Below are 11,848 nucleotides of genomic sequence, written 5' to 3' on the forward strand. Positions count from 1 at the left end.
TCCACACTCACCACCAAGCTGGAGCATCTGGGACTCAGCTCATCTATGTGTCAGTGGATCTCCAACTTCCTAACTGGCAGACCACAGGCAGTAAGGATGGGCGGACATGTCTCAGCCTCCACCACTCTCAGCACTGGAGCCCCCCAGGGGTGTGTTCTGAGCCCCCTGCTGTACTCTTTGTACACATATGACTGTGTGGCCACTACCAGCTCCACCACCATCATCAAGTTTGCTGACGACACCGTCGTGGTGGGCCTGATCTCTGATAACAACGAGACGGCCTACCTGAAGGAGATTAGGAATCTGGAGAACTGGTGCCAGAGGAACAACCTCCTTCTAAACGTCAGTAAGACAAAGGAGCTGATAGTGGACTTCAGCACTAAGCAGGAGAGGAACTACCAGACCCCCGTCATCAACGAGTGCCCAGTGGAGAGAGTGGACAGCTTCAAATACCTCGGAGTTCACATCACGCAGGACCTGTCATGGTCCTGTCACATCAACACCGTGGTGAAAAAGGCCCGACAGCGTCTCTACCACCTCAGACGCTTGAGAGACTTCCAACTGCCCTCCAAGGTGCTCAGGAACTTTTACTCGTGCACCATAGAGAGCATCCTGGCGGGAAACATCTTAACCTGGTTCGGGAACAGCACCATGCAGGACAGACGAGCTCTACAGAGGGTTGTGCGGTCAGCTGAGCGCACCATCCGCTCCGAGCTCCCTGACCTGCACTCAATCTACAGCAGGCGGTGCTGGACCAAGGCCAGGAAGATCGTGAAGGACCTCAGCCATCCCAACAACAGACTGTTCTCTCTGTTGAGGTCAGGAAAGCGATTCCGCTCCCTGAAGACCAACACAGAGAGACTGAGGAGGAGCTTCTTCCCGCAGGCGATACGGTCTCTCAATCACACCACCACACAGTACTGACCCACACATACAGTTCTTACACACACACTGGACTTTCTGGACTTTGGTTTTGCACAACACTGGTCACTATATTCTTCATTTCCAGTTAATACTTGTACAGCTGCTGTTATTGTGTATATATTTATTTACATTTATATTTCTTCATACATTCTTATATAGTTCTATATTGTGTATTTTGTATTTTGTTGTACAGTTATTTTATTTTCAACTTTAATTTATATATTTATCTTTATCTTATTCTTCCCAGTTAAATTTACCCTTCATTCTAATTTGTGTTGTACAGTTATTTCATTTTTAACCTTAATTTATATTTTATTCCTTCTTAGTTAAATTTACCCTTTTTAATTTTTCATATTTATTTCCTATCTTATTCATAGCCTTTTCCTTTTTTGTTCTCTTTAGGTCACGAGCAGTTGTCCAAGCATTTCACTACATATCGTACTGTGTATGACTGTGTACGTGACAAATAAAATTTGAATTTGAATTTGAATTTGTTTTCATATTATAATTTATATTGTATTGTGTTGTGGTTTGCAGTGTTTTGTATTGTTTCACTTTAAATTTGTTTAAAAGGAAAAAGCTGAAAATTTAAATAGTTAAAAGTTGAAATGTAAATAGTTGTTTTTTGTATTATATAATTTATTTATTACATTTTATGAGGAGTGAATAAAGAAAAGTATATTTACTACAGGCCCCTAGAGACAAAGCACGTACCAAGTCCAAAACACATACAAACCTCAAAACACATGCAAATTCCAAAACACGTGAAACCTCCAAAACATGTACAAACTCATCCTGGAGCACAACGGAAGTGCTCCAGGGTGCTAGGGGCAGTGTTGAGCTTTTGTTACTTAGTTGTTACACAAGCCAGGAAGTACCAACCCCAGTTTTGGTGTGTGGTAGTAACACGTAAATGAACTTTTTTTTTTTTTCTATTTGAATATATATGAGTGTTTGTGTATAAATAAACAAAGAATACACATATGCTTTCAACTGTGTAATTTAAGTGATCTAGGTAGCTCTGTTTTGGAAGTTCAGTTAACGCTAGCAATGTGCTTTGGAGTTTGCACGTGCTTTTTAGAGTTTATATGTGTTTTGGAGTTTGTACGTGCTTTGTCTCTAGGGGCCACCGTACAAACTCCAAACCTCGCCTTGAGGCGACTGTTGTTGTGATTTGGTGGTATATAAATAAAATTAAATTGAATATATTTATATATAAACATATATAAATAAAACCACATTTTTTACATTAGTAATTCCTTTTGTGCATAATTTTATATTGTTGTTGATAAATTCATTAAAGCAACAAAACAACCTGAAGAGCTGGTTGGGAGTCGAAAGAGCTCTTTCGGTTCTCTAGAAAGAGCCGGAATTCCCATCACCAGTACGGTGGCCGGCAGGCTGAAACGCGCTGGTAGTGATGCGCTGGAAGTACACCGTACTTCCCCTCACAGCGTCAACGACCAGAGCCAGGCTAGTCGGTTAATCCAGATTACTACTACTAATAATAATGATAATAATAATGATAACATTATAATGCTAATTACAATATACTGTAATTAATCATAATTAATGTTATTGTTGTATATATTTAAGAACACTAATTAGAAAATACAAATATATATGAACATAAAAGTATATTTACATATTTTAAGTAATAAAAATACAGAAATGTAGATGAACAACTTTTAACCTGATGTCGCCTGTACCTGTAGCAGGCTGAAAGGAGAGAATTTCTAACATCTGCCCCCTGCTAAACCAGTTGGCGGCTACAAACCAGCTGATCCTCTAATGCAGGAAATGCAAACATGTACATGCAGAGGCGGAGCAAGAAGTGGAATGTATGAGGGAGCAGAGCTGCAGTTGCGTCCTCTTTGTCTCTGAAAGAAGATTCAGCCGAGTCCATCAGGTTTTTCTCAGCAACAGTGGTGAGTCACTCTGTTCATCACAGTCACATTGGTTCAATAGAAATGTCCTCATATAGCCACTGATCTACTGTAGAAACATGGAGCTGCTGTTTGAAAGAGTCTCGCTGTGGCACTGCTCAGGAGAATAAACCTCTGGGTGTCCACAAGTACCTCCTATCTCATATTCCTAACCTGCTTTCCTTGACCTCAATGAAAACACTGAGGTCAAGGAAAAGTTGTTAGGAGATATGATAAGGACTTAGGAAAAGAGAAGAGCTGTGCACTGAGAACTGCAGAAGACTAGAAAACACTGATCTTACTTAAACACCAGTGTTTTATGGAGGTCATAAAAAACAAACAAAAACCTAAGAAAGAGGCTCAGAGTCAGTTTGAGACTGAAAATTGTGCACAGACGTATTTTTGTAGCTGGCCTTAAACCATATGTGTGTAAGAGTTTCACTTTCAGGAGGACATTTAAATGAGTCATATGAACGGGGCTGGCTCTACACTGATACAAGAGGAGGCAACGCCCCTTAAGTCAAGCTTTTAGAAGTTGAGAAAGAACATTTCACTAGCTGGGCCCACATCCTCATTTTAGGTTTGACAGCGTTTTAGTAGTTAAAAGTGAATGCTTTGACATGAATTGAGCTGCGGTTTGGGGAAGACCTCGACGGAGACTGGCGATGGCTCCCGGGCCTGGCAGATCCCCATGTATTAAATAGAAATGAAGAAGTTACAGAATTGAAAACAAGGAGGGAGGGAGGGTGGGGCACGTAAACAACATGCAGAACTGGAGAACTGGGGGAACCTGATGATATCCGGAAGGAGACGTTAGTGTGCTGCCCAACTTGCATCACGCACATATTTATTATTTTATGGTCCTAAGTGTGAGTGCATACACTCATAAAATGTTTAGTAACTTCAGATCCCTGCAACAAGCCCTGGTCCAGTTTACTTTGGTGATTTGGACTATTCCATTTCACAGCTGTTGTTAATTCTTTTTTTCTTTATCTCCTGTACAGGCCAACGCAATCTATTTGTCTTTTCAGGTTGTAGTTTTACACAACATTTTCAGATCCAATAGAAATAAAATAAGTGTTTCGTAATTCATTCAATTTGTTGTCTTGATTTATAACTGGCATTATTGTTTCATTCTATTATAGAATCTTACAAGAAAGAGGCAAAATTATATTCCATTGTGCTTTATTAGCTGCTTCGGTGAAAAACAAATCAACAATGCAAACAAAACAAAAAAAAAACATATCAAAACAACATACTGGAAAACAGTTATTCATCACTTGATTGCGTCAATACAACACTTGAGCACATATATGCGGGACTTTTTGTGGCTGTTTTGATCTCACTCTCTCTCATAACCGAGCAAATCTCGCTGTGGTAGCAGGCTTAAACTCGGTATGACCCAGGTTGATAGAGGGGGCCCAGTCTGGATCGCATTCCAGCATTTTGTAGGCTGGTTTTCCTCCAAAACACAACAAACATTAGCTCGCAAAGCCACAGTAAACAAAGCAGCATAGTGCAACGAATTCAATTCAAATCAATATAAGACTTATTTGTAACCTACATCAACAATTATGTTATGATAAATTACGTAATAACTACAACAAAAGACTTACCTTTGTGGAAATGCTTGGAGCAGACTAACATGTGAGCTGGAGTGTTCTGGAACGTTATATTTGGTCTTCGAATGAGTGCAATCCAGGCCATCTGTCGGCTTTTTGTTACTTCGGAAACATGGCTTGAACAATTTTTCTTCAACGACGTAATCCAATTAAAACTGATCTCATTACCTGACGGCTTTCTGTGGCTGTCATGTGACCGGCTATTGCAGTTAATAATACAACAGCTTCTTGCCATTCTTTGTGTTTCTTTTTATCGCTGTGTGACTGTTTTCAGCGATAGTGGCTAGTACCACTTGCCACTCGTACCTACAATCCTTTGCGGCTTTGCCCTGGAAATAATGTCACATTTTCAATCTCTATTCTTTCTCTCACCCCGGTCTGGGGGAAGGGGCGGTAGTTACACTGGCAGCAGCAGTAGCACACAAACAGAGCAGGAGGAAGAGAGGGAAAGAGAGCCAGGGGCAACAACATCGACACATTAGAGAGGTATCATAAGGAAAATGAGTGACGCCAAGAAAAGAAGCAAAATCTGAAACCATTTCAATTTTACAGAGAATGCAAAGGCAGAGTGTAGAGTCTGCAAGAAAAGGATATCACAGAGAGCCAGCTCCACAAACAACCTGCACAGGCACCTGAGAACTGTCCGCCCATCAGTGCAATGGGAAGATCACACACAGACAGCTGAGTGTGATATTAATGAAGGTGCATTTTGTTTCTTTTGGTTTTGCATATTTTAATCTATATTTTATTGTGTTGTGGTTTGCAGTGTTTTGTGTTGTTTCGCTTTAAATTTGTTTAAAAGGAAAAAACTGAAAATTTAAATAGTTAAAAGTTGAATTGTAAACAGTTTCTTTTTGTATTTTATAATTTATATAATATAATTATAATATTTTATAATCTTTTTCATTTTATGTGGAGTGAATAAATAAAAGTATATGTGTTATTTATATAATAAACATATATAAATAAAAACACGTTTTTTTTTACATTAGTAATTCATTTTGTGCATAATTTTATATTGTTGTTCATAATAAATTAATTAAAGCAACAAAATAACCTCAAGAACCGCTTGGGAGCCAAAAGAGTCGGCTCTCTAAAAAGAGCCAGAATTCCCACCACTAGTTTGTGCGCAGACTCACACAGCACTCCGCAGAGATTGCTCCCTGCAGCTAAACATCCAATCACTGTTAGTATGCAAATGAGCCAGTGTCAGGTTTCTCAGAGGGCAGGGCAGAGCAAAACAAACAACTTGGATATGGATGAATCTGTAAGGGAAGCAGGAGATTGTTGTTGTAGAGTGGATTGAAGAGAAAGGAGAGTGGAGCTGTTCAGCTGCAAAGAGAGCTCAGTTCCTTGCAAAACAAACAAGCTTAAAACAAGAAAAAAGTTCAAATGTTCTGTTCTGAACCTGCTGTGCTCTACACATTAATTTTAAAATTGTAGGAAAAGACATGGTGATTTCTTTTATTACCATGGCAACCCTTTTTAGTTTTCTTAATATTGGCAATAGCAAGAAATGTTATTGTTATATTTGATATAGGCCATCCAATTAAGGTAAATGTCATGTTTTTAGTTGTCGGAATCTGATGAGAAATATTTTATTTAATTTTTTGTTGTTTTATTTTTCAGTTAACGTAGTCAGGGGGTTTGCGTGCCTCAATGACCTTGTTTCTTTGGAACGCACCTATCTTTTTGACTTCAGGCTGACTCCACATTTCCTCTTCTTATTAGTGCTTCTGTTTCCTTTAGCTCTTTCACATTAAAAGCAAAGCGCAGGCAAACTTTTATTGTGAAGCATTGAGAGGAAATAGTGTTTGTCACAGAGTGAGGAGAGTTTTGTTAGCTGAGCTGTCTCACATACCACCATTTTCATCATGAACAATTGAAACAGGAACAGGAAGTTAAATAAAGGGTGGTGCAACACCATCAGCAAACCTCATCTATCCATTTTCATGACTACTGATCAAATTCAGGCTCCCAGATGATACAGGTTGAGAGGCGGGATACACCCTGGACAGGTTGCCAGGCTACTGCGTGTCTAATGCTGCTGAGCAAACTCATCCTGTAAAGTCTCATTTGGACACGCACTAATAAAAATCTGAACAATGCAAAAGACAACAAATGACAATTTCTTAATTGTATATAGTTGAATTTCAAAATATTGCAAACAACATATGTTGAACACTTTTAACATGGATTTCTTAGAAAAAATGAAGAAAATACTTTTTCCTTTCAAATTTCATTCTGAACTGAGCTACTGTGAACAAGTTTACCACTACACCAACAATATCAGTAGACTGTCATCAAAGATGAGGGTGAGGACCCAGGTACTGACAACACAGGGAGACAAACAAAAGGCGGGCCGTTTATTTAGGCAAAATACACAAGACTACAAAAATAAGAAAAACTAATAACTAATGTAAACTGGGAGAAGCTAAACTCAGAGCACCGCACAAGGAAGGCGGAAAAAACTAGAGACTGGGAACATGGGGAAGATGAACAGACAACCTGACAATGAGCAAAGGGAAAGCAAACTGAACACAAAGCATGTGAGACAGGGGACTGTCAAAATAAAACAGGAAGTGGCACACTTCACAGGTGAGACACAGTAACAAGAACCTAAAGACTAATAAAACAAGCGAACAGGAAACACAAATGATTAAACCGGGAAGAGCAAGGAAACAGAACCATGACTAACATCAAAGAATAGAAACCTAACCAGAACATCAAACACTGAATCGCAGACTCCGGACCAATAGATCAATATTCTGGAGTTTCCAAGTTCTACTCAAATTCTACTCAAATTTTAACTGAGAACACGTTTTGTTGTTTTTAGAACATTTGCTGCTGCTTTACTTTGCTCAAGAACGTTATGGTCCAAGAACCATCAGAAAGTAGAAACTCTGCCAATCATGTCTGTTGTGGCCTTGACAAATGGCATCATTCTGGTGATTTCCACATTTTTCACTCTCACCTGGAGGTTTGTTAATTCAGAGGGTTAAAGTGCTTCATCTGCTCATCACAGCAATAACTCAAAACGATTAAAAGACTGACACACTCCTTTTTCTTTCTTCTTAAACATGCAATTAAATTAAAACTTATTTTTCTTTTCCTTCTCCCTCAGAATGGCTGCTGCCAGTAACCTGCAATCTGAAGATCAGTTTCTGTGCTCCATCTGTCTGGATGTGTTCACTGATCCAGTCAGCACACCATGTGGACACAACTTCTGCAAAAACTGCATCACTCAGCACTGGAACACTAATGGCAGACATAAATGTCCTATGTGTAACAGAGTGTTCAAGAGACGACCCGAACTAGACATCAACACTTTGTTCTCTGAGATGGTTGCTCAGTTCAGACGTGAAGCTCAGCAGAAAGCCAGCAGCAGCAGCTCAGAGCAACAAGCTGCTAAACCAGGAGAAGTTCACTGTGACGTCTGTACTGGAACCAGACTGAAGGCCCTGAAGTCCTGCCTGGTGTGTCAGACTTCCTACTGTCAGACTCACCTGGAGCCTCATCTGACAAAGAAAGCTCTGAGAGGACATCAGCTGATTAATGCAGTGGAGAACCTGGAAGACAAGATGTGTAAGAAGCATGAAAAACCTCTGGAGTTGTTCTGTAAGACCGACCAGACATGTGTCTGCATGCTCTGCTCTGTTTTAGAGCACAAGAACCACGAGTTTGTTCCTCTGAGAGAAGAATATGAAGGAAAGAAGGCAGAGCTGGGGAAGACAGAGGCTGTGATTCAACAGATGATCCAGAAGAGACAACTGAAAATTCAAGAGATCAAAGAGTCAGTGAAGACGAGTAAAGGTGCTGCAGACAGACAGAAAGCAGAAGGTGTTCAGGTCCTCACTGCTCTGAAGGAGTCTGTTGAGAGACGCCTGAAGGAGCTCAAAAAGGAGATCGAAGACAAACAGGAAACTACAGAGAAACAGGCTGAAGGTCTCATCAAAGATCTGGAACGGGAAGTCTCTGAGCTGATGAAGAGAAGCTTTGAGGTGGAGCAGCTCTTACACTCTGAAGACCACCTCCACCTCCTCCAAAGCTTCTCGTCCCTGAAAGCTGCTCCACCCACCAAGGACTGGACAGAGGTCAGAGTCCATCCACCATCATATGAGGGGACTGTGGTGAGAGCTGTGGCTCAGCTGGAGGAGACACTCAGGAAAGACTTGAAGAAGCTGTTTGAGGCTGAGCTGAAGACGGTCCAGCAGTATGCAGTGGATGTGACTCTGGATCCTGATACAGCGTATCCTAATCTCATCCTGTCTGATGATGGGAAGCAAGTATACTGTGGCGATGTGAGGATGAATGTTCCAGACAACCCAGAGAGATTTTCTGCTTGTGTTTGTGTTTTAGGAGCGCAGAGTTTCTCTTCAGGCAGATTTTACTTTGAGGTTCAGGTTAAAGGAAAGACTGACTGGGACTTGGGAGTGGCCAGAGAGTCGATCAACAGGAAGGGAAATGTTATGCTGAGACCTCAGTATGGTCTCTGGACTGTAGTGCTGAGGAATGGAAATGAATACAGAGCCTGTGCAGGGCCTTCATTCCGTCTCTGTCTTTATTCTGGCCCTGAGAAGGTGGGGGTGTTTGTGGATTATGAGGAGGGTCTGGTCTCCTTTTATGATGTAGGTACTGGAGCTCTGATCTACTCCTTTACTGGCTGCTCCTTCACTCACAAACTCCACCCATACTTCAGTCCCTATCTGAATCAGGGTGGTAACAACTCTTCACCTCTGATCATATGTCCTGTCAGTCAAACTGAGTCGATCAATGACTGATTTTATTTGATGAACTGATTGAAGTAAAGGTGGCACCTGTGTGTTTGGCACACCGTCTACCGCTCTTTCTTATTTGTCTCATTTTATTATTTTTAGCCAACGTTGTGCAAGATGTCAGTTCCACGCTGTCTTATGATCACCTGACGTTATTGAAAACAGGTTCATCCACCAAAGTTTTAGTTCAGCTTGATGAAGCCAGGGTTCTTTGCCTCCCTATCTGGAAGCAATACCATCGTGCCAGTGTTGTGCCATTCCAACGCCACCAGCTACGTGGAAGCGACGCAGGATACGGGGTCCCCGTGGACGTCGCCTCGTTAAGCTGAGAATCTGGATTTCTTACCTTCCCCACGATCTTCACTCCATTCGTCAATCTTTTCCATGACTCCTGGTGCCATCGCTTGCTCTGGACTCTGTGGACTCCTGGTTGGTTCCCGTTGTCGGCTCTATCGAGAGGAGCCCTCTTAAATCCTTCCCGTCGACATCTGCGTTGGCGGGGAGCGGATCAATCAAACCTTTCGACCGGTGGATTGGGTAGTTGCTCCCACAGAAGTCTATGACCCAGCTCCCCTCAGGTTGGGTTTAATAAATGCCAGATCGGTGGCAAACAAAACTTTCATTTTGAAGGATTTCTTTTCTTCCCATGCGTTGGGTTTCCTCCGTCTGACTGAAACTTGGACTTCACCTGGTGAGTTAAGTGCCTTTTCTGCCGGCTGGCTGTGCTTATTTTAGCGCCCCGAGAGCTTCTGGTGGTAGAAGGGGGTTAGCTGTTGTTTTTAAAGCACACTTTGATTTTAGGCAGCTATCCTCACCAACACGCTACACCAGTTTTGGACTTTGTGTGAACTAGTGAACTAAGCCACTCGCCTTTGTTGCTGTATGCGATAGTTTACCGGCCTCCTAGAAATAATAAGGATTTTTAATACGAGTTTTCGGACTTCCTTGCTGACTGTGCATCATGGTACGACCAGATCCTGCTGCTCGGTGATTTTAATTTTCACATCTGTTGCCCAGGGAAGCCACTGGTTAAGAACTTCATGGACTTAGTAAACTCTTTTAATCTTGTTCAGTCTGTTAAAGGTCCCACACATTGGACTTGGTGTTATCTTATGGGTTATCCGTATGTAACTTACATGTCGAGGATGCCTTATTCTCTGACCATATGTCTGTAACGCAGACACTAAAGCGGTTGCGCCACAATGTCATGCTAAAAAGAATGATTCTTTAAAATACAAGGGGGAGCAAGCGAGTCAGATACCAAGGGCACACAGATGAAGCAGGGGATGTTTGGGCCCTCGCACAATATGGCAATAAAACAGGGATGATTCTGTCATTGACGTTATTGGGCTCATGGAAATCACTGTATGTGAATACAGGTTTCTGTGTCACTCACAAATACAGGTTAAAGTGCTATCATATAAAGAAGAAGCCATAAGTGAATGGTGCCATTTGCATGCTAATTGTGAATACATTCATTCAAAGTCATCTTAGTGGAAACCAACTTAAGATGATTATTACTTTCAACATTAATTTGAGTGTATAAAGGTAAATCTAGAATATAGAATAGATCGAAAAAAGCTTAATGCACAAATTTTCTGTGTGGTGTTTAAATATTTTCTTGCAAACCTCCTGTTTTTAAAAATGTCTCTTAAACGTTAAATATATAACCACAAGACTTGTTTGATGTGTTTACTACCCTTTTTTCTAGTAAGTTGGTGAGAGTATGTAGACTAGACCATTAGTTGTACCCCCACAAAAACTACAGACTTTTGTCTTCTGTTTTTTCCCATCATTATTAAATAAGCATGCAAAGTTTTACCAGGGTTGATTAATTATTGCATGTGCCTGTCAATAATAATACAGCAGATAATCAGTTAATAAACGGCAATTGCCATAAGGGAATTACACACCTTGATTTATAGTTAATGTTAATGAGTAATGAAGTAGGAAAAATCCATTAAGAAGCTGCTTGGGTCTGTTAGACAATGTTCCAAATTTTATAATTCTGGATAAAGGAAGAGGTAGCTGTAGAAATCTAAGCGCACATCTTTTAAAACATCTGCTCTAAGGATTTTCATCATCCACAAAAGATCTAGGTCAAACTTGTGAATATAGAGCAATGAATGTGTCTCGAAGTGCCAACGGAAGACAGCGGCAGGTTAAAGAAGATCAGTTCATCTCATATTTTATGCATTGCTTCTCATCTTTGTGGGGGCAGAGCTGAGTCTGAGCCCTGTTTGAAATCTCCCAACCTCATTAGGAACTGGCTTGCTTTTGGGGAATCGGGTCTGTTCTCGTGCCTGCCTGTGAGGAGTAAGACTCTAAAGGAGCGGGTTTGGATGCTTCTTTGATGTTCGCATCGAGGGGATTGTGTGTTTCTTGCCAGGAGATTGATCCACTGTGGAAACTCATCTCTTCTGAACTCATTCACAGGAGCAAACACAAGCACAACAATATACCTAAATATCAGAATCTTTTTCAAACCACACAGTTTTATAAGTAGTATCAACAACATATTCTGTGATTATTAATTTGAAAATCCAGGGTGAAGCAGCAGTTTTACATTTTATTTCAGGCTTTGTTGCCTAGTCCCTTAAAT

General features: G+C 40.9%; 1 protein-coding gene across 1 annotated transcript; it reads left to right on the forward strand.

Moving 5' to 3' along the window:
* The first annotated feature begins 2,744 nt into the window (after window positions 1-2,744).
* On the forward strand, window positions 2,745-11,065 carry LOC309720925 (E3 ubiquitin-protein ligase TRIM21-like). Its single transcript, XM_082558164.1, has 2 exons — window positions 2,745-2,852; window positions 7,596-11,065. Exon 2 carries the CDS (start codon window positions 7,597-7,599, stop codon window positions 9,250-9,252), a length of 1,656 nt encoding a protein of 551 aa, XP_082414290.1. The 5' UTR covers window positions 2,745-2,852; window position 7,596; the 3' UTR covers window positions 9,253-11,065.
* The last annotated feature ends 783 nt before the right edge of the window (window positions 11,066-11,848 follow it).

This window comes from Aulonocara stuartgranti, assembly GCF_965226115.1.
Source record: "Aulonocara stuartgranti genome assembly, chromosome: 13".
NCBI classification, from domain to species: domain Eukaryota; kingdom Metazoa; phylum Chordata; class Actinopteri; order Cichliformes; family Cichlidae; genus Aulonocara; species Aulonocara stuartgranti.